This window comes from Electrophorus electricus, chromosome 4 (genome assembly GCF_041902795.1).
Source record: "Electrophorus electricus isolate QZ-2024a chromosome 4, ASM4190279v1, whole genome shotgun sequence".
Classification (NCBI taxonomy): domain Eukaryota; kingdom Metazoa; phylum Chordata; class Actinopteri; order Gymnotiformes; family Gymnotidae; genus Electrophorus; species Electrophorus electricus.
In genome coordinates this window covers 25,013,929-25,039,632 of record NC_137500.1, presented here as the reverse complement: position 1 = coordinate 25,039,632, position 25,704 = coordinate 25,013,929, and the positions used below count along the sequence as shown (strand labels likewise).

The following is a 25,704-nucleotide window of genomic DNA, read 5'->3' as shown; positions in this document are numbered from 1 at the left end:
ACAGAGCAATCATCTTTTTTTTTTCCAAGTTTATCAGTAACTAAGTATTTCTTCAGGCTCTGTATTTCAGATTAAATTACTTTTTAAAATTTTGAACTGATTTTTAAAAATATTTTCCTAAATCTGCAAATGGAATGCAGCACTTCTGGGCTAGAAAACCCCTCCTGCTTATCAGGATGTATAAGTATACTGTAAAAGAAAAAGATGTTAGGGTCTGAACACACTCTGGGGTGTTAAACAGAGCATCAGAGCTTGTATGCTTGTGGCACATTCATTTAAGATGCTGATCAATCTGTTCAATGGAAACAAATCAAACAATTTCCCCCATTCCCAACGAACTCCAGGCAAGCATTATTCAAGGTAAAAAAAAAAGCAAAGATGTCTCAGGTCGCTTGCACTAATCACCGGCTTTCTCTGAGCGTGATTTTTAGGGTGACAGCTAAGTGGATACAGATATGCTAACTACATTCCAATAGATAGATTGTTCTTCCAGAGGTGGGCGAGTGAATGTGTACCCTTTCATTACCTGCTTTTAAACCCAACAGCAGCCAGGGCTATCGTGGAGACACTTCTCTAGTACCGTTTGTAACCTGCTGTGTGTCCCCAAAATGCCACTATCAGCGTGTTGCTGATTATAAATAATGATTTCTCCCCTGCCTTTTAAAAGAGTTCCCGACAGGCAATCCATCTCCATTTTAAAAAAATTGCCCACTTTTGCTGATTTCCAAAAACAGTGATACCTCGAAAGATTTTTTAGAATAAATTGTCTCTTTTCATTGAGCATAGAATGCTGAAGCTAGTATAGTAGAATAGATCTATAACCTCTGAATATAGTGTATCATCTCGGCCATCTTAAGCTAAAGGCACAAGCATAAGTGGGGATAACCTGTGGTCCACTCTTACTTCTTTTGTCTCTCTCTCTCTCTCTTTCTCTCTCTCTCTCTCTCCCTTTCTCTCTCTCTCTCTCTTTCTCTCTCTCTCCCTTTCTCTCTCTCTCTCTCTCTTTCTCTCTCTCTCTCTCTCTCTCTCTCTCCTTTCTCTCTCTCTCTCTCTCTTTCTCTCTCTCTCTCTCTCTCTCTCCCTTTCTCTCTCTCTCTCTCTCTCTCTCTCTCTCTCTCTCTCTCTCCCTTTCTCTCTCTCTCTCTCTCTCTCTCTCTCTCTCTCTCTCTCCCTTTCTCTCTCTCTCTCTCTCTCTCTCTCTCTCCCTTTCTCACTCTCTCTCTCTCTCTCTCTCTCTCCCTTTCTCTCTCCTTCCCTTTTCCCTTGTCTTTTCTGTCTTCTCCCTTTTCACTCCCTCTCTTGTGAGAATGTTCTTTGATGCTCTGCAGCTGTGCTCCTCTTAATCCCATGTGAGCCAACAGAGCGTGAAGGGAGAGTTTGAACCGCTTGACAATCTGTCTGCATTGCAGCCTGCGCTAGAGCTGCCTCTCCAGTTCTCATTTGCCATACGTTCTCCACGCTCTGATTGACAGAAGAGATGTTGAGGCACCTATGCCCGGCCACTCCCTCCGACATTGCAATACTTCAGTGGACGGAAGATAAATTATGAGAGCAGACTGAAAGTAGCATGTGTAGCAGAGTAGCAAAGTGCTGACACCACAGTTCTGGTCTTACTTTCTCTCTCGTGACTGGCTAGGTGCACTTATCTCTGATTAGCACAATAGATGTATGTGTGTATGTGTGTGTATATATATATATATATATATGCACTAAATGGGATGTTGGGGTGGGAAGGGAAACAACAAAAAACCCACCTCGATAGTGACAAAAATGGAAGATGGCTGAGGTTCCAAGTGACAGCAGAAGCGGAGGAGAGGAGGGTGACGTGAGGATAACGATGAGGAGAGCACTTCCATCCACCCCAGTCTGCCGTTGACACACATCATTCTTTCCAGGAGAGTTTGATATGTGCGGAAAATGCACATTGTCCTGAAACCCTGCAGCGGCGAGGCCCGCACCGGGGAGCCGGAGTCCCTGAGCAGTGTCAGAAACACAGCGCTTTCCAAAAATAAGCAGCAGGCACTGATTTGCATAGCATGAGGATGGTGTCAGCTGCCCCAGGATCTCTGAGCTCTTATAAACTCACAGACACACCAAAAAATGCAAGCTTTTCTCCCACCTTTTCCACCGCACTGCTGATTGAGTGGAATGTGGAACTATAATTATGATAAAACACCTCCCATGAGGCCCTTTTCCACTGTAGGAAGGTTTTCTTTTTTTTTTACTCTGGTTCCTGGGCTGTAGTTTATGAACTTTGCAAGCTTTGTACACGAGGGCCTGAATCGTTGCCCAGTCAAGGAGCAATTGTGGCGTGATCTCCATAGCTCAGAAAATAACCTGTTCTTCTTTTTGACATATTCAGTCTACAATACTGTGGCAAGTCAACTGCCAAAATGGTGGCAGGCTGCCCTACCCGTACGTTCCATATCAGAGAAAATGAAAACATAATTCAATTCAAATATAATTGTCAAATACTCTTCCCAAGTCAGTCCCAATCAAAGAGCTTACAAAGAGAAAACAGATGGCTTACAAAATATATGACAGGCATCTCCATTTTTTTAATTCAATACATTTTTAATGAACATATTTATGCATGCTGAAATGTTCCCAGAGTGCTCTCTTGCTTCAAAGGTGCATCATAACAGTGCTTAAAGGGGCCACTGATTTTTCAACAGCTTCGAATGGCAATGGGCCTCTTGAACCTTATGAGCAATCCACTGTGTTCCATATTTATGTGTAATTAAGAGGCTCTCCGCACTTGTTTCCCTGGGGTCATGAGTTCCTACCTATTAAAACAATGCACTGAGGCAGATGGTTAGGTAATATCCTATAATAACCAAAGGTAATGTAGGCAAATTTGAGCAAAAGTGCTTTTGAATAGTGGAGGACCCCTATTGTTTTTAACAAGTTAGGCCTTATGTTAATGAGGTAAGGCTTAATAAAGGTAACCTAGTAAATATTCTGCATATTAAATTTGCAGATCAAAAAAGTAGTGTATATAATCAGACATTATTTTAGAAGTGGTAATCATCTGAAATTTGGATTTAACTAAAAGATGAAATTGAAGCCATGTAGATAAGTCATATATTTTACAAGAACAAAAATTACCATGGGGAGTGTAGCCCACTTTACATCCATGACTTTTCTTTATTCTGTTTGCTGTATGTCTCTCTGGGCATCCAGCATCCAGAACACCACTGATATAGACTAATACCTGCCTGCTCATGTCACTGTAGGTGGGATTCCACTACAGTTTGGTGACAGCGGTTTGTGCATGGGGATGGTTTTTACAGGGGCAGCTTTTGACACTGGGACTGAGAACAGGACAGAGTTATTCAAGAGACTTGAAGGGAATGTTTCAGCCTAGAACATCTCGGTCTTCTCAGGACCTGCAAGACATTTGACTTCCCCCAGGCAAGAGATCTCTCTATCTCTGCACTCTTTGATGGGCTGTTTCTAAATAACGGATTTAAATACGTGCGATGTATTTTTAACCTGCCTGTTTGGGTGTGTGTATGTGGATCACCTTGTGCTAAACATGGCCCTGGCTCTCTGAAGACACGCTGTATGCTGAGAACAAAAGGCATGTTGCAGTCTCCTCTCTCTCCTGCTGACCCGCTTTGAGAACGACTTTACTGAGGAACACACAGCTCATGCTGTTTTCACACACACACACACACACACACACCTACACATGGAGGGACCTCAGCACCTTGCTGATACTCTGTTCCTTTGATCTTTGGGCTCCAGAAGTTACAGCATTTGCTTTGAAATAACACATTCTGTGTGTGCTGCTACTGTTGTCAGTTTCCCCTCTGCCAGATCACCACGTACATCTCCAGGTTTCTCAGAACGCACTTGGACAAATTCCTTCCAGTTGTTTTTACTGTAGCTAAGAGAAAGGAATTGAGATGTATGGTGGTTATGCATCTTTAGAAAGATTCAGTGCAGGACAATGGATCGCATGTTCACTTTTAGGGGACACAGTATGCAGTTGACCACACGCAACTGTAAATAACCCAGCAGGGATTTGTCTATGAGGCCATTCAGACACAAGTCACACAAGGCAGAACCAAAAGCACAGCGGGCCTTCTGACTGACGTGCTAGCAATCAGTCAGTCACTGGGTATTTCTGACAATGTGTCTTTCTCAAAATGGATGGCAAAGAGAACCAAGTGATGGGTCTGACCGAACGAGATACAGATACACTGCCGTGACCTGCCATATTCCGAAGGAGCATTCATCAAGGATCTGAGATGATGTGCTGGGTTTACATTTTGCTATATATTTCCTATTGTGTTGATATGTCTTGACATATTACTTTATCTTAAAGGTTTTTAAATCTTCTGACATTCTGCATCACACTTGCAGACTTTAGTCAAATCTTTCAACCACCAAAGATTTGTCTACTTTTTAGATTATTATAGATTCAGTTTTACATCTTCATCTCTTTAATACTAACAGGTTCATTTCAGGGGACTGTAGTTTTGATAGTGCAGCTCTACTAAGCACCTGTGTCCACTGCTTTGCTAGGTCTAGCTCCCACAGCCAAATGCTGCTACCATCTGAGAACAATAAAACACAGCCCCACATTTATTGGCACCAGTGTCTGATTGATCTAGAGTGGGTTTTTATGATGAGGTTTAGGCTTACTCCCCTTCCAGCATCCACCCACGAACTGCCATGTCTCTCTCTGTGTCTCTCTGTCTGGCTGTCTTGTTTGTTTGTCTTTCCCTTTCTCTTTCGTTTCATTCATAATCCAGCTCTCTCTCTCTCTCTCTCTCTCTCTCTCGCTCTCTCTTTCTCTCTCTCTCATCCTCTCTCTTTGCCTGTACAGGCAGACACAGGAGGAAGAGGCACTCAAAAAGTGTCACTGTTCATAATTGTGACAAATTTGCACAACAGCTTGCTCAGAAGCGTAACTATTCATTCCTTCATGCGGTTTTGTTTCTGCTGAAGAGGTCATTGCTGTTCTCAGGGGATTTTAACTCACTTGCTTTAATAAAGTTATATTAAGAAAACTGTGTTTACATTGCATGTGTCCTACCTGAAGGGTTATACAACAAACAAAACAGAGCCAGTGTTTGATTGCATGCTTAAAAGTACATTATCCATTAAAAATGGAACTCAGTTTTGAAACAGTTGTTCTCTACATAGCATACTGGTAAGATTCATTTTTTTCTGTAGTGCCACAGTTTGCAAAACCATTTATTCAAATCTTATCACATTTCCTGTATTGTGCTTTCATTAACTGTGCCTCAACTTTCTTTGACCGATTGTAATGAGATAATACGACCCTTTCAAAGAGAGTTACCATGTGGATGGAATTCACTAAATTGCAGCATAAGAGCTACACACACTCTATAGCTGTACCTATGGGCTACCCGTCTATTTTTGGTCAGTGAACTCAGAGATTAATAAATAGATTAACTTATCTTTTTTCTTTTCACAACTGTGCCATGTTTCAAATATCCTCTTTCATGAAAATGTCTGGATATTTCTAGTGATCTTTTATACACACAAATGCACTGTTCATAAGTGTTATATTAAACAGTTAGTAGAAGTGATCACTCAGTGTACGTGATATACTAAATCCTTATGTTTTACCAAGTGATAGCCTGTGTCAACTATCAAAAAATGCTTGCAAAGACTACAGGCAGCTGTTGTGGTTAGAACTCCTTATGCCCTAGTTAGAAAAATCTAAAGAATAGAAAATAGCAGGTGGGTATCTAGAGTATTGGCCAGAGGAACAAAAACATGGCATTCTGAGATACGTGTAAAGGTTTTGGTAACTGAAAGTCTTTTGCCAGATATCAACTATCATAAGTTGAATGAGACATTAAGGGATAGCAAACAGAACATTACTTATTACTTAGCTAGAAAGCTATCATACCAAAATGGCACCATTTGTGTTTCTAAAAGTCGAAAAATTAACCTTAGATCACCTTAGCTTATGTGGCTCAGTTCTTACCAACTCATTTGTTTACAAAATTACCATCTTCTGCCTTCTAAAAACCTTTTGACAGATAACTCCTTCGATAAGAACACTTTATATTTAATGAGATAATATTTAATATTTAATGAGAAATTCTGCAAATGTTAAGAGTTTTGTTTGTTTATTTATATATTGTGCAGTCCTTTATAAGTCCTTTATAAAAATGGCTTTCCAAAACCCCAGTGTTACCATGGATACTATGAAGTGTTTACATTTTGACTGGTATCTTAAGGCAGTGTCTCCAGTAAAAGGATTGATATTCATTATTGTAACAGGTTGATTACCCATGTTTCAGGTTACTGAAATGTTATGGAAAATATTTGTGACATCATTATGGCAGGGGAAAAGCAGTCTTATTTGCAAAGGTCGGTGTGACTGTGGGCTTTCTTGTAAATCAAGAAGGAACACAACTGACTCCACCTATTTAATCAGTAGGTCTCAGTTTTCAAATACTTGATTAGTTGTACTGAGTGTGCTCCAGTGTGGTATACAGGAGGTCGGAGCACAATACAATTCACACACTACAATTCACAGTGTATTGTTCGTCTTTATTACAATAGTTTATATGGTGCCAACCTTACTGCCAAGAATATGAACACAACTATAAAATGTCTGACACTCTGTATTGTACTACTTCAGTAGTAGGAAGTGATTCCAAACATTTCCATAATATGTCTGTATACCCAGTCATATTTGTGCAGAACATTGTAAACTCTGGCTTCTTATGACGAACAGACAATAAACACACAAAAAACCAAACATTTCATGTACATACATATATCAAACAAGAAAGCACCCAGCCCTGTGTGTGACCTATGAGAACAGCATCTCTCTCTCTCTCTCTGTCTCTCTCTCTCTCACACACACACACACACACACACACACTCAAGACCACCAGCCACTTTCAAGAACAGATGGCACAGTCATCTGTACTTTCTTCTCCGCTAAATATTAATGTGCTTGTCTCCATTCAATTTCCTTTGTTTCCTAATGCCTCCCTGGCTTTTTATATCTACAGGAACACGAGCATGCTAATGTACTGAAGCCACTGGACAGCGCGGTGTGGTGAGTTTTTTCCCAAAGACCCACTTTTATCTTGAACCCTTTCTCCTTCTTTTCACAGAAAGAGACCCTCTTTTATAGCCCTGATTAGAAGCGATGTGGCAAAGGACGACAACTATGGGCCTCCTAAACATAACCACATTCTGTATACAGGCAAAGCACACAAATGTCGCAGTGCCGTTTGCTCCCCCGTGCCCCATGTGTCTACTTTTCAGATAGAGGCCAGTGACTTCAGAGCTACAGTAATTAGCTTTTAGGAAACGCCATTCTCTGGCAGATGCATTCATCATGAATGCAACTAATGAGGAAAACATATTATGACAAGGACATAAAGCTTGTTTGTGATTATATAAATTCTCTCTCTACTGTCTTGCCCCTGGGTAGTTGGGATGAACCCTAACATGACAGGAGCCACTGTTTTGGAACGATAAGCAATAGGTTTTATTTGCCAATGTTTTTCAAGACTCGAGAGCGATTTGTTTCTTACCAGTCACTGCATGTGTTATAGTGCATCATCCGATATTCCACATAGGGATTCAGTGATAATGAAACAGCTTTAAAATCCTTGCAAATAGTTCATAATGAGAAGAAGGAAATTGGGTTTGAGAGTGATTGTTAAAGTGATTTAGCTCTCTGACTCCAGGTCTGAGCGCCCATGAGGCTGACTGCTAGAATGTGTTGATCATTGTTAAATCCTATATTTGCATTCGGAAATACATTTTGGGAATGCATATATTTAAAACATGCATTGTTTGTGTATTTTATCCACATCAGTATGCGGAACCAGTGGAACCACTGGAATATTCCTCTCATTAGAGTATTTACAGTCAAATATGCAGCGATATGCATGCAGAATTCACACCTGCAGAAAGTTCACTGTGCCCAAGTAATCAATGAAGCACACAGGGAACCTCACAGACAAAAACAACATAAAAATCCAGCCGGCGTCTTCAGGAAAAAGCTCTGTGCGCAGCATGCTAAATGCACTCTGATTATTTTGTCTGTTTTATATTATTTTTGTCTCCAAAGAAATTCATTTTTAAAGATATTTAGGTGTATGCAAATGTGTCACTGCTAATTCTGTAGTAACAATTTGTACTTCCATTAGTTTCCTTTCAACACAAGAAGGGGCACCACTGAGAAAAGATAATAATGGAAAAGCACATGAAAGAGACTCAAACACCAGCCACTGAAGAAAGCTGAGTCTAATCAATTCATAGAATACCTTTCAAAATACCATTCAATAAAATACATTTACAACTGTCCCGATATATAGTGGGTATATAATAGAATCTATGTAAATCATTAGAGTGACAGGCTATGTGTATTTACTCTGCTGGGCTAGTAAATTCAGAATTTTACTTTTAAAATGAAAACTCAGTTACTACATGTCAAGCCTTTGTACCATAATTAAAAGAATTTATATAACAGCAACAAAGAATTCAACGAAATCTAAGAGTGCAGTTAGACTATAATTCACTACTACTTAATATGTGGGTAGCCTCATTTGTTTTGAGAATAAGCCATGGATTTTAAAAGGAAAGATTTAAGATTTTTCTTTTTATTGAATTATGTTCAAGATTCAGGATGTAAGCAATTGTTTATGCCATAGACCCTTATTGGAAAAACTCTTGCAATGCAGGTTTGTTGAAAACTTTTGCTGAGGAAGTGGTTCTGAGGATGAATGATTTATTATCTCAAAAATGAACTATAACACTCACCTGTAAATATTTAATGAGAAATTCTGCAAATGTTAAGAGTTTTGTTTGTTTATTTATATATTGTGCAGTCCTTTATAAGTCCTTTATAAAAATGGCTTTCCAAAACCCCAGTGTTACTATGGATACTATGAAGTGTTTACATTTTGACTGGTATCTTAAGGCAGTGTCTCCAGTAAAAGGATTTATATTCATTATTGTAACAGGTTGATTACCCATGTTTCAGGTTACTGAAATGTTATGGAAAATATTTGTGACCATGTTATATTAGCAAAATAGAGGTACAAGGTAACAGTGTAAAGCAGACTGCCTTGCCGAAGGTTTATTAGTAATGTGTGGCTATTGCATTGGTTTAATGAAAACAGAGAACTACAAATAAAATGTTTATCAAGGGTCATACTTACTCTGATAGAACACAATGATTTAAACGTTATATGGCTACAACTTTCTATATATATGACAGCAGCCTTTAATTGATTATGGTCTGACAAAAGCCCTTTGCCAGCATCTCACTTTTCTTCAGATATTAACAGGTGAGGAATAAAATGGGGTTTCCAGACATCAGGGGAACTATTCCTGTGAGCTGCGCACCCACATATCTCAGACGTGAGCCTAACCATAATAGGCAGTCCAAAGAAAGCTAAGTGATATTGAAGTTCTGAGTATAAGGGTTACCGTGATTAAAACCTTGACAGCATAACAGTATTTCTCATTTAGACAAATAACATCTCTAGTTAAAGGCTTGAAAAATCAATCAAAATGAATGAACCATACCCTGCCAAGACTGGGTTAAATCCCCTGTCCATGTTTGCATGTCACATTTGAAGTCTTCATCTTGCTACTAATGATGTGTGATACAGGTTAATGATCAGTTCACGCCCCCTTCTCCCCCCAAACATCATCAATTGAGATGTTACAGGTCAGTGTGCTGCTTCTTCCCATCTCCGTGACAAGTGCTAATTAATCGAATGGAGGCAGGATCATGGGTGGTGCTGTGGGAAGGAGATTCAGAGCCATAAAATGCACAGAACCTTGAGAGCAAATGGCTTGAGCAGTAGGTTGGGTGCGAGCTCGCAGGTGCCCACGGTAAACATGAACGTGGGTTGATGGCCTGCCTAGCAATGCAATGCTGAACATGCATGGCCTTTACTACCTGAACTTGCTTTAGCTAATGAGGCCTGGACTGTAACCTCTCATCCCTGTGGTTACTGAATACTGAAGCAAAGCACCCCACTAATTCATGTATTTGGTAGGCTATGTTTAGGTGTTTTTTGTTTTGAATGCAGATATGGAGGGTATTTCTCCAGCTGACATTGCAGGTAGCTCAGTAAGTTGCAGCTAATTCATTTCCCTCTGGAAAACTTGCTTTGTATAAAATAATTTCTGACAGCTGTATTAGCACACTGCGCATTGCCATGCTGCATACCTATAAACTGACTGCTAAACCCTGAAGTCCTTCACTAGTACTGTGACAATGTCCTCCATTTCTCCATCTCCCCATCCAACCTCCTACACCCGTTGATCACTTCCTTGGTCCCAACCACCCATTTATCAATGTGTGCACTTGTTTCTTATTTTCTTTTGCCTGCTTATTCCTGCAGGTCCTCATCCACAGCCTTTCATTTCATATTAGCCTCTGCAGGAGACTATGCTACACCATTCTATGCGCTGTTTGTGTGCTTCCAGGCCTACTGTCTGCTGCTCACTTCTGAGCCTGCATCCTTGTGTTTGTGCTGTTCACTCAGCGAGCCTGCTTTGCTTTCCTTCTGTTAATAAAGGTCTGCCAGCCATTCATTCCACTCACGACTCACTCCCTGACACTAGCACCATGTTGCAATGAGCCTTACTCTGCATATGTGCATACGTATAATAAAATTAATGAAGAGAATGACGCGAGATGACACAAGACTCCCCTGAAAATGAAACAGCGCCCTGAAATGTAAACAGCACAGCTGCGAACCAGGCGCCTTCCGTGAGACTAATTTACAGAATTTACTCTTCATTCCCACCTTGATTTTAGATAATCTCTCAGAGTCTGACGAACATACACCTGGATCAAATCCGCATCTGAATCTTCCTCATTAGAAATCATCAGAGCCCCCAAGCACCCATGGACCTCATCCCACTACCAGTTAAAACACAGTCCAGTTTATAACAAAGGCCCACAGTGTAGACTCTGCTGCTTTCATTATGAAACATTCCTACTTTCATACCGTGTTATGCTCCTACCTATGATTGTGTCAGAGAGTGTAGTAAAGGCTGCTGTCACATGAGTCATGCATCTGCAACATTTGGTACTGGGGTGTTCCTCAGTGACTCATTTCAGTGCAAGGGAAAGAGGAGACTTCTCCTTTTAATATCTCGTCCAGAGACGTCTCTTCCAGCCTTCAGCAATAACTTTAATTAAATGCTAACTCAGCCATCATTTTTGCTTTGTTTCAGCAACTGTGACATTTTAGGCTTTTTTCTTTAACACAAGAAAATTAACTTCTGCACAATAACAGCGATAGCTTGATTTCCATTAAGTCTTTTGAGTTTTTTTATGACTTCATTCCTTAGAGGGATTATGGAAATTTCATAATAAACACTAATTGCTCTTTAAGAGTGGATAGAAGGAACTTGTGCTTGCTTTAAGTAAATGTATGAAGGACTTATTAACCAGATAAAAACTTTCTATATAATACAAAATGATTTTTGTACATATTACTGTTCTAGCTAACTAGGTTCATACAGAATATTTAGAGGACTGTAACCTTCACTGCTCTTAGCATTTCTCTTATCGTGTTCATAGGACAAAGGAAAACAATTTTTATGACTGCTGACATCGTAAAGTCATATTACTGAGCTCTATGTTGCATTCTACTTATTTATCTGTTGTGATCCTGCTATGGGATGCTGGAGAAGAGGTTTTCCTTAGTTGCTTCGACACAGTGTTCTTTCACTCATCTGGCCACAGTGGGACTGTGAATGCCCTTACACTGCTTCATTCTGTTGGGTCTCTGCACTGCCACTTCACCAGAGGCCGACTAACACTTACGCTAATTAAGGCAAAGGCAGAGTGGCCCCTGGAGCTCAGCATGTGTCTGGCACCTGAGTGAAAGGTGAGGAGAACACCATGCTGGTGTTAACTGCAGTAGTCTGGGTACTCAAATAACCACTGCACATATGGACTTTGAGGCTCCACATGTGCTTTTGTTAATAAACTGGGGAGACAAATAAGAGGAGCAGACATCATTTACTCAAACGCAAAGTTCAATACTTGTTTACCCCGAGGACGCCTACTAACAGCAGTTTTGCTGAGCATTGCAACTTCAGCCATGTCCATAAAGCAGACTTAACAAAACACAGCTAGACCTTTGCTACTTTATCATCGTTATGCCCTGGTCGAGGCTCAGACCAGAACAGAAAGGAGAGGAGACCACTGCTTGGCTTGTCACTTATATTAAGTAGCAGGTGAAATGTCAGGAGACAAGACCAAAATAAATAATCACAGTTCTAAAATAAAAACACCTCATCTTCCCAGACCACAGAGAAACCAAAGACACACACTTCCCCAACTGCCTAGTGATAAACACGAGAAAAGGCAAAGAGAATGAAAGGCATCAGGTCCCTATTCCCAGGCTCCATCCCCTAGTGAATCATTCCAAACGTGTAAGCCTTACAGAGCCAAAACTGAAAACTGGGTCACGGTGTGAATACTTAAGGTCCACACTGTTTGCAGTATGTAATTGTACATTTCACTATTGACTTTATTTTTAATGTCTTTCTCTGGCATGCTGTCGATAGTTTAAATGAATACTTAAGCGAATTATTTGTTACAATTTCACTCCCAGTCTGCAGGGTGCAGACTTTCCCAGTTTTGCAGTATATTCTGCTCCACATAGTTGCACTAGATGTATTTTAATGTCACAGTATATTTCCTCTGTTCGGACAGAAGGATTTCAGTTTTCTTTATTTCTTTGTAATTGTAGTTATTTAACTGGCTGCTTGCTAAAGCTCTGTTTTCTGAAACCAGAGAAAGATCCATGCTTTTTAGGAAAGATTAGACATGACTTTTTAAGGTAATCTGGATACCAAATTACCTATTCTGTGATTATCTGTTTCCTCAGCAATTTGGAAGGCAGACACCAAGAGGGCTGATTATGAAAGTGTTTTCTTTTCAGGCTGAGAGCTTTTTCTTGAAGGTCAGACTCTTTATGTTGAATGGGAATCCACTGCTTATCCTCTCCATGTAAATTATGCTATTTGCTGTTTCTAAAAAGGTGCCCAGTAGTATTTTCTTTAAATAGCCAAAGTGAAACCATTAGTTTTGGTAATCTGTTATGACTTGCTGGAGTGAACAAATCCTTGTTTTTTTTCCTGACTGAGTGGAAGATAGTTCTTTACTCTCTCCATTATATAGGGAATAATTACAACATTATTTTAAAAACATTCTAAATCTCAGTATCCACAACTGTATATAATAAAGATCTAAATAGCATTGTCAATTTGTCTGCCATGTAAATAATGAAAACATCCAGAACTGTGATATGAATAACTGTATCATATAAAAGTCAAACTACAACCTAAAGTCAGAGCTCCAGAGAATACTTAATCAAGATGGGGTACTGCCATTTATTATATATTGAATACTTAATTTAATTTACACCGAATATGCAAACTAATTGTAGGATCTAACTAAATACAACTGCTACTGCCGCAGTACATAGATCACTGTTTATCACATGTTCTTTTCTGTCTCCTCCACAAACTACTGCAGTGGTCTTGATCTACAAAGCATTCTTTCGTAATTGCAGTCCCCTGTAAAATTTCAGTATTAGATGTAATAATTACAGCTATGCATCTTACAGCACTGTTCTCCCCCTGAATGATCATTATCACCTACAACTGCAATTTTGAAAGGTGTGCTCAGTGCATGGGTAATTATATCTGAGGTTTGAAAGGTGCTCCTAAATTAGCCCAGCATATGTATTGCTTCTCCCGTAGAATCAGCTGCAGATGCAGATTTTAATGAGCTGTTGTCATTGCTTTGCAAGAGAAAAATGGAATAAAAAAAAAACAATTCCCTGATAGGGCTAAGAAAGTTTACATGTGGTCGGAAGTGCTGAAGGTCTAGAACCTGTGGGTGTAATGTGTGTAGTTTTGGAGATGCAGAACATTATCTAGTTTCCTGAGTTTTTTTCTTCATTTTCTTGTAATGATGACTGTGCAATAGCTAAAAAGACATGATCTTCTCACGGAGCAGGAAAATGAAAGATAAGTGACTGCTGTTTATCAGACATAAGCCCTGCTATGATTCTGACTTCATAAGCCTTCATCAAAGTTACTGAGTCACAGCCTATCCAGATGGTCTAAACTCTGCATTCTGTCCTGTTATGAGCAGTAAAACTGTAGTAGCAGAACAACAAACTGATTCTTTAGCACCATTTTTAAGATGAATGCCTCTCCTAATTAGAAAAGGCATAAACCCCGATGTCGGCTCTGCCTGCTTTTAAATTGAAAGCTGAGTCTGGTGTGTGCATGTGTGTTTGGGCGATTGCTTCCCTGAAAAGATTCAGGTTGCCCTATCTTGGCTAGACATACTATCCCTGGGGAAGTTCACCTCTGCACCCAATCCCACTTTGCGTTCATGTTTGTCTGTGTCTGCATTTGATTTGAACTGCATGGTTTACACCATGTTTACTTCTCTTGAGAGAAGTAGCATTGTGCTATTTTCCAGTGCTACATACAAGCATTTGGGAGAGTTGAGAGGAGCTATTAAAATAAGATGACATGATTAATGTGTGTGCTCATTATTGTAAATGCAAGGGTTTCACTAATTAACCCCCACCCCCACAGCTGAATGTGGGTGGGTGGGTTACAGATGGCACTGGAACCCTCGTAATCCAACTCTCTGGGATCTGCTGCCAGAGTTCTACTTTGTTTATGAACTGCCAGTTTGCACAGGAAGGCCAAAAAATAAATGGAAAAAAACAGGGGGTAATAAAAATGCAGCCGATTCAGACTGACGTAATTGCAAATGGGCTTCTCTTTCTTTTTCCAAGTCGCAGGCGATGTGTGAAATTATAATGCACTCTGTGATTCAGCTGTAGCTGTAGCAAGACTTTTTCAGAGTATGAACTATGTCCAAAGGTCCAGATGGCTGGCTCAGGTTCTGCTGATCCGGCTTCACAGCAGAGAGCAGAAAGTTCAGCTGCATGGCAGTTCAGAGATGCTTATTATCCAGAGAAGAAAATGCTGTGGATGGAAAGTGCCCTTTTGCACTGAAGTACCGTGAATCATTCTGCTGAAATCCTTATATTAACAGTTTCCCCAGAAAACCTAGCCTCAAATCAGCATGGGAAGAACTATTACCAGCAGCAAAGAAGACATACTGATCACTTTATAATGTTTTCTGCAAGTCATGCCAACTCATTAGTATAAAACCTTTGGCCTCACAAAGGACCTGTCATAAGGTCAAAAGAATCATATAATACAAAAGAGTACTAATAAGTGTAACAATGGAGAAAAGGTTATATAAAACTAAATCCAATGAGACCACAAGTACCTTGTTTTATGTGCATCTGTTGCTAATATGAATGGCTTGATAAAGGAGACCACATTTCCCTTACATAAGCTGGGAAAAATCAACACTAGTATCTTCCTGCATTTCAACCAACTGGACAGTAGTTACACTATATGGTCAAAAGTATTCGCACAGACCTCATTCATTGAATTCAGATGTTTCATTCAGTCCCATTTTCACATGTTTAGAAAATCAAGCGCCTAGCCATGCAAATTGTGTGCCACAAGCTTCATGGCAAGGGTTTCCATGACAGATCAGCTGCAGGCAAGCCTTACGTCACTAAGCACAATGCCGAGCATCGGACATAGTGCTTTAAAGCACACCACCAGTGGACTCTGGAGCACTGGAAATGTGCTCTGTGGAGTGACGAATCATGCTTCTCTATCTGGCAGTCTGATGGATGTCTTGGTTTGGCAAATGCCATGAGAACATTACCTGCCTGACTGTATTGTTCCAAATGTAAAGTTTGGTAGTGGAGGAGGGATAATTATATGGGCTTGTTTTTCAGGGGTTGGCTTAGTCCCCTTTGTTCCAGTGAAGGGAACTCTCGATGTTTCAACGTACCAAGACATTTTGGACAATTATATGCTTGCAACATTGTGGGAACAGTTTGGGGAAGGCCCTTTTCTGTTCCAGCATCATTGCGCCCTGATGCACAAAGCAAGTTCGATAAAGGCAAGGTTGGGTGAGTTTGGTGTGGAAGAACTTGACTGATCTGCACAGAGCTCTCAACCCCATCAAACACCTTTGGGATGAATTAGAATGGAAATTGTGAGCCAGACCCTCTTGTCCACCATCAGTGTCTGACCACACATTTTTTTTTTCTGGATGAATGAACAAAAATTCCCACAGACAAACTTCAAAACCTTGTAGAAACCCTTCAAAAAAAAGTGGATGCTGTTATAGCTGCAAAGGTTTGGGGTGGGGCGGGGCAATTCCATTTTAATGCCTATGGATTCATAATGGGTTGTCATAAAAGTTCATGTAGGTAATGTGTTGGCGTCCCAATAACTTTGTCCATATAAAGTGCATTATGTGATCATCTCTTCAGACCTGCACTACACCAGAAGTGAGAAAAGGCTGAGCTACATGAAATGTCCCCAACACCATCTTAGGATGAAGCCACTTATCAGTCTTGCTCACATTTACACCTGGCACCTCTACATATCCCTGCATAACTGACACAAAAGGCAGATGGAATAAGGCAGCTGACCCTCTGCAAGAGATACTGGCTTCAGCAAGCCAGAAGAAAGAGCAAAGTTTAATCAATCGTAGCAGGTTGCTGAAACAAGTTTAACAGCATCTCCCTGCATTTGAACCATGTGCTGGAATCAAACAGGTCCGACTCTGCTAGCTTGTGAAGTTTGCACTAAATGTTGATACCTAGTTTGCACTAAATGTTAGGGCCTGCTGCCATGCATTACCTGCTTGCTAACCAGCTAGGGAGTTGAAAAGAGCACACACATGCTGATAGCAGTGACTGATGATATTCATTACCATCAATACCTGTAATAGCATTCTAAGAAAGGTGAGTATTAACATCACAGGGACTGTTAGTGACCAGGATGGAATTTAATCTCTTCTCTTGCCTTTCCAACCAACAAATCAAACACTGTCAAGGCCTGTTCAGAACAAGGGACAGGCCATAATATCAAAGGCCTATGAACCTCTTCTCAACACTAAGGGAATCTGAGGAATTGTCTCCACCAAATCTTAGACACCTCCTTTCCCTGGGGACATATACAAAGCATTCTACTCCCCCTTTAAAATCAAGAGAATCCTCTTGAACAGGTCCAGGACGAAGAGCCTGTACCAAGGGAGAAGCTACTTCTAGGTTATCTATTCCAGCAGACACTGACTTACCTCCTTACTAAGATTACTATTTTCTGCACAAAGCTGATGAACCAATTTTGCAAGCAACCTAAGATGATTTAAATAAAATTTTAAAACACAGACAATTGCTAAACAGCACATGCTCAGTTAGTATGTAGCTTGGACCTTGAAGTCTCCCAACTAGGAACCTGAAAACTAATAAAATTACCGTCGTCCCAAGTGGGCTGTAATATCTCAGTGCGGCTTTACTCCGCTAAAATAATTTATAAATAACAAAGCAATTTGCTACTATTCATCACAGGTAACAGAATGAATGAGCACATGCTATCTACCAGTCAACAAAACTGGATGCCTGTTGTCAGTCCATTCGCAGCACTAAACTCAGTTAACATTAAACAAACATGTACTACATGATTAACCCCATTTGTCTCATTTTAGAAGCAAGTAAACATTCACCTAAACAGAGTTCAGCTCAACTGCATTTGCCAAAGTGCCTACCCTGATACAGGACATTGTATCCCTCAACCAGATAAGGCATAACAATAAACAATTTTGACAACTCAAAACATTTTTAAAAATTGGAGACTAGATGATAAAATCTTCTAAAACACAAGTAAGCATTCCAACATCTATTAAAAAATCTATTCTCTTCATATTGTTAACCTGTATCTTTCAATACCCTCTCAGCTCCACCCAATAGCAGCAATAATTTTATTTCCACTACCAACCCTATCATATATGTATGAGAATAATTCTTCCTAAGAATATAGGACTCACCGTGAGGGACCAGTGTTTGCAGAATTGTCTGACTTTTGCTTGTTGCCTGTCTATTGCCTATTATTGTTTATCAGACATGTCTTATGTAACACCTGGGAAAATTATTTCATTCCCGTTTTGCCCATGTGCACAAAGAATAAAACAATAGCAAGCTTTGCCTTGGGGTGAATTCATTTTTGTTTGTAGTAAAGTGTTTAGCAGCTATTCTGTCAGGTGTCTGTCATCTGTGGGCTTTGCCATGTGACCACCTCTTTGACAGCCATGTTTGTCAATGCACCTTTAATTTAGTCATCTATTTTGCCTGTCTGGAATTGTTATTAACTTTATGTATATAAGGAGCCTGCTAATGACAAGAAGAAAGTGAGATGTAAAAAGAAATACTACAGAATAAATCAATCAGGGCAAATAGGGTTTTCAGAGGCAGGCCAAACACAGAGTCTAAAGCAGTCCATAAGGGAAAAGACACATCCCAAACAAAACCCAGCCCAGAAATCTAGCCAAGGCACAAGAGACTTCACAACAAGCAGAACCACAAGGAGCCTTAGAAAGGGTGCAGGTAATGTAATGTGGAGGACTGGCTTGTAATGAACAGGCTGGTGAGTTAGAATGCCAGAGGGATTAGCAGGGGGCATGACAATGTTGCTTTAAAAACTGATTTTAAGACCTTATTGGCATTCAACTTAATACGATACACCTGCCTTTGTAAGTCTAATTGAGTTACATCAAAGTGAAGGTTATTTTCCTTGCAGTTTCATTTTTGTCCACTTCCTAAAGGTTATGTTGTAAAGGCTTTCAACGGATGTAATAGAATAATTTCTCTGAGTGGTTCCTGAATCAAGTTACTTAAGTTAAAGATCTCCTGATTACTCCAAAATAGTTGATTCAGTCTGAAGCACATTTTAGATCGCCATTTTTAGATTTCCTGTCTCACTAGTTTAATCTCAAACATACTAATTTTCTCAGACCAAAGCAATGTCATCTCATTTTAGATCTGTTGTTCTGATTGCTTGATAATAGCTGCTGTTGACCAGCCTCTGTATGTTTTCGTAGACCAACAGCAATTTTCTGAAAAATGTTCTCATTACTTCACAGCAAAAAAAAAAAGAAAAGAAAATATTGGCTGTGACAGGCACACTCTGCTTACGTGGGGTGGAACAAGCTGTGGGTTTTGAACCTGTGGGTGTGATATTTGTAAGATTTGCAGTACATTCTACCTAATCCTGACTTCAGCCTTTTCTGCTCTTGTAGAAATATCTGTAAAGATAGCTGTGCAGTAGCAAGTAAGTATAAGTATTTGGATGTAAAATGCAAAAATGTACTAAAACGTATGTTCTTTCTTAACTGAGGTGGGTACACTGATTTCCTATATGAGGAGTCACATATATTTATTTATGTTATTTTAACTAGGGCCTCAGTCATGGTCTGCAACGTTTCTCTCTAATGGCACAGATAGCTCTGAACTGATGTCAGACAGATAGTGCTTTCCAGCATGTGAGGATAATATTAGAACCATATTAATTCAGCTCTTCATAGTGAAAGATGTTAAGCATACTTTTGTATATGCCTTTGATGGAGTACCTGGTGGGTTGGTGACTGTGAGTCACTACAGAGCAGAGTACTATCCTGAACTTGCCAAATGTGGATAACTGCAGGCAATGAGTGAAACTTGAGTTAAATTTACATTGGCAGAATATACTGTAGTCAGCTTACTGAGTATAATGCCGTACTGTACCTTCTGGACAAATGTCTCATATATATATATATATATATATATATATGAGACATTCACATATATATGTGTGTGTGTGATTAAATATTTTAAAACAGCTGATTTATGAATGAGGCCACTGGAAACTGTGCAGAGAACAAAACATGCTGCTATGAGTTAATGATCTACTAAGTACATAGAACCATAAGGGATTAGTAGCCTGAAAGTACAACAAAAGAGTAGGAATACTGGCATCTCAGTATATATCCATGTTCATTTTTTGGTCATTATGTAGCATTTTTACCTTCTCTAAAATCCCTGGTACACATTTAAGTGCAAACCAATCCTCATATTTTCTGTAAGTATAGCTCCAGAATCCAGGAACTAGTTGCTTCCATAAACCACTCTTCTTCCATTATCTGCTTTAGGTACAGTGAACCTTTGCTAACTGTGAGGCTTTGGAATAACTCAGATGTGTGCAGATGAGATAAGTAAAAAATTCTTTATTGATATCAGGGTTCGTCTCAGTCACAATAATAATCCAAATCTAGGCACACACCACGATAGATAAGGTATGATCATACAGAGACTTCTGGAAAATAAACACAGTCAAATCTAATATATTTCATAAGCAAAGGTACATAGGGGCAAAAACTAAGTTACAAAGACACGAAGTTCCAAATGGAAAGTGATGGGCAGGGTTCTAGACGCTAAAAGCTAGCCAGAAAAGCTGATTAGTATGCACAATAGATATGGCAATTCCTCTCAATGAGGTGTTCTAGAGAAGCTGCTTAAATACAACTACTTAAACAAGAACAAGTGATGATAATCAGTACTCTGGAGAGTACTACATTCAAAGCATTCTGGGAATTAGTCCTAAGAAACCACAACAGAGGAGAGCATGACACTAACTCTATGCAGTCTAGCTCTTTTTATTTACATTTTTAGATCATATTTCTTGGAAACGTTGTAGGGCATAGCATTAACCAGCTAAAGTTTCAAAGAAGAAAATGCTCTGTTTCTGCAATATATACAATGATCTTTTTTTCTGGGCATAATTAGGATGCACATTTTATATGAAGTTTATGTTTAAGTGTTTGCACAAACAGTATTGTGTACAAGTGCATTTAGAACCACATTTATTACATATACATAAAGCATCAAGCTAACATGTCTTTTGGCCAAACCTAGGTCACTTGTGAATGAGGCCAATAAAGATTGAGACATTGTTCACAAGGTACATTACTGCATTATACTCAGTAAGCTGACTTCCCATTTCCATTAATTACACAACACTTTGCAGTGTTGTAGTACGCATGGCTTTGTTGTGTACGTATTGGCAATATTAATGTGACTAATAATATGCTGTAAGCACAAACATTTAAAGGCACAGCTAATTTATCATGATCAGTAATATAATTAATAGAATTATATGAAATGATATTTAATGCAGTTAAGATGTTATTATATATATATATATATATATATATATTCACTGCAATAAAATAGTATACCTTATGCCTCTAACAGAATATAGTGCACTAACAGAATATAGTGCATTGTAGTGCATTGTAGTGCATTGAACTTGGACTCTGCAGACTTCTGCTGACTGGGTTGGGCTTCATTTTGTTTGTTGTAGCTGTTGTTGCTTTATTGTAAGCATGCATCTGATCAAGATTCAGCAGAAAAAGAACTGGGACTGCTGGTGGTTCCCCGGCAGTCTTGACAGGCAGTAACATAATTAGAGACAAAAAGGCTAATGATAATGGGCTATGACACTTGCTAATGGATTCTCATTAAGACTATTTCTGTTCATGTCTGCAGCTGAGGAGAAAAGATTTGGTGGGGGGCAACATTCCCTTCAAGCTGCTTCTTTTGGTCAAAGTCTAGCTCTCTTGTTTTCCTCTCCCCACTAAACCTGAAATAGCTACATGATCCATTTGGTGCTGTTTGCCATCAGTTCTGATGTGTCCCCTTGGTTCTAAAGGGCTAATGTTCCTGCACGTTCTTACTCTGCTGTGCTGTGTTTGTGTTTGGCAAATTTGCGAAAATGATGTTGGCTCAAGATGAGTGTATAGTCTACACTTGTTTTGACTTGCTGACACATTGTGCAGCTGATGATGAAACGCTGATCAGTGGCTGGATGGATGGTGGGGTTCAAATATTTTTACAATAATCCTGGTGCCTCATAGACTGCTGTGCTCTATACATTTCCATGTATGGCACTGTATGTATTTTAGGAATGCCTGCCAGAGCCATTGGAGGAGTATAAATTGGGAGTTCTGTGGAAGTGTATAAGAGCAGCTAGGATTGGCTGCCCTTATCTCTCACGCATGAAAATGATTAAAAATGATTGAACCTCAGAGCAGTGTCGGCTTTTATGACTTAATTAATCAACAGAATCTGCTAGTGAAAAGGGATGGACAGATGGGCAAATAGCTTCCTATAGAAGCAATTGTGAATAGAAATAGAAAGCGATTGGAAATATACCGATTAGGCAGGGTGGAAGAGTTCTGTGCTCATCCCTGTCGGATACTCATGTTTGGAAGACTGCAGGGAGGGAAAGAGCACTGAGCCTTATCAGGACTGTAGGCAAAAGCCTCTCCAAGTCCGTCATGCTGGGCAGTGGAATTATGTGCGCACTCCCCTGGTGAGGTGATAGAAGGATGAGCGGCTCTTGCCCATGCCTGGGTCGGTAAGGAAGGTGAGCCCTGACTACAGGGGGGGGTCTGTGCACACCTGATAACTTTGCTGCTTTGAGAATCCAAGTGTTGATTTTCAAGAATAACTTTTCCCTCTCTGCTTGATGTGAGATATTTGTCATTCAAAACCCAACAAAAGCCTGGGAAACGCACATAAAGCCTGAAAAATGCAAATATGTCTACTGTCTGGATCTGCAGACAGTATTGACATGAATGTATTAAAAACATTCCATCAGCTTAAGATTTGGTGTGAAATGAAGACAAATTTATATAATATTTTATATTTTCCATAATGAAAAATAATTTAATTTAGCTACTTCGGTGCCTGATCAGTCCAAAGTAACCTGATAAACCCATTTTTAACAGTGAACCTTTCATCAAAGAAGTACATTAATAGTTTGTCTTGAGGAAAAATACATTTATTAAAGACTTATTCCAGCATTTCAAACTTTGATTTTGCACTATCCATTCTCTTTGATTTTTGACAACACCTCTGTTTTTGTTTTGTGTACAGGGGTAGACCAGAGCCTTTCTAATTATCACCAGACCCAGCATGGGCTCACCATTCATGCTGGCTGACATTTTGATTCAGGAGGTGGAGAGGCAAAGCAATCAGCAGCCAGCCTGGAGCATCCAGCAGTGATCACCATCCATTTGTGACATGTTTATGCCACTTCACCACCTCCATCTCCATGCAGGAGCCAGTGTTCCACTAAAAAGTGAACCTCAGTCTTGGTGCACCTCACTGTGTTTAAGGGTGTGTGGCAGGCCAGAAGATCACTGTGTGTAGTCGTAGTCTGTGAACATCTGCAAGAAAGCAAATTAAACTGGGCCTCAGAATGCCAAGTTGGCTTATGTGTCATACAAGAACAGTGACTATCTGCAGCAAGCGCATCAAAGATTAAAAGTTAGAATTTTGGCTTTGTCAGTGGAAGGATGTCTACCATAGTAGCTCCCCTGCGAAGAACTGACAAATATTTGTTTATTTTAGAGAGAAAATTTGTACTCAAAGCCTTTTGTCTCACTTTGGAAGAGAACCCAGTTTTAGCTGAACAGCAATAAAATTCTAATGAAGTATAGGTGTTATTACGTTGTCAGTGAAGGTTACACATTTTTAACACACTTTTGCTCAGTTATAAATCACATAAATACATGAAAACAGCACAGAACACATGAAAACAACACAAAACTGTTAGTGCACAGAAAAGATTCTGTTCATTAAAATAATGCATAACATGTTCTTTTACTAACACCGCCTTTTCTGTTATTTTCGGTCCCCTGACCAACAACATGAACAAAGCAGTCAGTCATGATCAGTGGAGTAGTTTTTCTAAATGAGTACACACTAATATGCTTGCCCTTCTAGTTGTTGAGGGAGACAGCACTTACAAAATACTGTTACAAAATACTGTCTGACACAAGTCTGCCTGTTCATGTTGACAGCAAGAAAGCAGGGAGGCCTTTGTGGTTCCAATATCACAAGGTGGTTGATGGAAAGATGCATTAGATAATGCCATGTTGTTCAAAAGACGTGATATTGAATTTATATCTAGGTGCCTTATTAGCTGTGCAGATATGACATAAATGACAAGCCAGGGTGTTCTACATAATGTGTATCTCTGAACAGAATGTCAAATGATATCCAGAATATCAGTGGATACTACAACCATTAGGTTTATTTGCCACAGAAATTCACCACTGTGCTCATAGGTATTGTGTACATTCCACCCCTCCCTCTTCATTCAACATCAGTGGCTCTTCTGTAGAAAGTTCTTTGATGTTCACTTTGGCCAGTTCCATGGCCAAAAAAGCCCAGCAGTGACTCTTTCCCGAGGCAGCCGAGGAAATCCCCCCTCCCCTTCCCTGGCCATCCTTACCATGTTCTAGATGGACTAGTTTGGGAATTGCTCCATCTCAGACTGCAAGACCCTGCAATGAATAGTGAGGCATCTGAGAAGATCATGGGGGACATTAACATCACATGCTGCATCTGCAAAGCCACTAGCATTGTGGATGATCCCACCTTTCACCCAAACGTGTCTATCTCCTGCTGTCTGGGGAAAAAGTAACGAAACATTCGGGCCCTCACAGCCAGACTGTGCAACGGTTTCCTCCCCCATACCATCAGACTCCTCAACTCACAGAGACTGATCACACTCCTTCATGCACACACACACACACACACACACACTTAACTGTACCATCTTACTCCCTCGCTTCTTCTGTACATCCTAACTAAGGTCTGTTGTCAGAATTCTGTATTTAACATAATGTTGAATCTCACACTCTCTTGCACTTTTTCACGTTTCTTTTTTTACAATCGTTTTCACACTTCTGTCAATACCATGTCCACTTTTTTAAAACTCCTAACACATTCACCATATCACCATGTGAACTATGTGAACTTTAAGTTTGCATTGCTTTGATAAGGCAAAAGGCAATCACCACATCCTCTCTGTCATTGTTCACCACCAACAAAAGTTTGTACGAACTATAACAAATTCTGCAGACATTTAGATACTGTGTTCAAAACAGTTAACCTTCAGTTCAAAAGCCAGCAAAATTCTGATCACTGTAAATGGAAATATGTTGCATTTTGACAGATAAATGAAAATATACACTTGAATTATGTAAAACAGATTATTCTGATTTTTGCAGAAAGTTTATTCAGTACATTCAGTTTTTTTTGTTGTTGTTGTTGTTTGTTTGCAACCATGTTACCATCAAATGTGGTCATAGAAATGTGCTTGTATATAGAGAAAATATAGATATAATTGTCTCTAAAGTGATTTTTCCACTATTACTGTTAAATGTAATATGTACTGCTGAAACACCTGGCTGTCATTTCAGCTAATGACCTACCCAGGTTACCATATATTCAGTGAGATAATGATGACAATCTTTGGTCAAATGGAGCCTAGAGGATGGATGGACCAGGCCAACACTACACATCTGATACTGATCATTACTGTTTAGAGTGAAAAAGTTGATTTGGTATTAATATATTTGTTATTGATTATATATATATATATATATATATATATATATATATATATATATATATATATATATATATATATATATATATACACTTTTTTTTTTCTTTTTTTTTTACAGTATCTACTGAGAACAAATGGTAAAATATGGTAAAGCCCTTGAAGAATAATGTCGCTTTTGTGATTTGTTTTTTTGTTGTGTATTGTTTTACATTATACAGTAAATATTGTTATTCTGGGTTTCTGAAATATTTGTAGATGCAAAAATAAACATTTTGCAATGTTACAAGTTGTTTGTATTTTTAAGTTCATTGTACATCAAGTGACAAAGTAGTCTTGTGGGAGAAA

At 39.4% G+C, this 25,704-nt stretch overlaps 1 protein-coding gene across 2 annotated transcripts in view; it reads left to right on the top strand.

Moving 5' to 3' along the window:
• The window catches only part of pcgf3 (polycomb group ring finger 3), a 56,651-nt gene extending 31,320 nt beyond the window's left edge, over positions 1–25,331 (top strand). The window contains exons 9-10 of one of the 2 annotated variants that reach the window (XM_081712897.1): positions 7,014–7,060; positions 22,875–25,331. In XM_081712897.1, coding sequence (XP_081569023.1) covers positions 7,014–7,060; positions 22,875–22,896 — 69 coding nt within the window. In that variant the 3' untranslated portion in view covers positions 22,897–25,331. The remainder of the gene's footprint in view (positions 1–7,013; positions 7,061–22,874) is intronic. The other variant, XM_081712899.1, reaches the window with a different exon arrangement.
• The last annotated feature ends 373 nt before the right edge of the window (positions 25,332–25,704 follow it).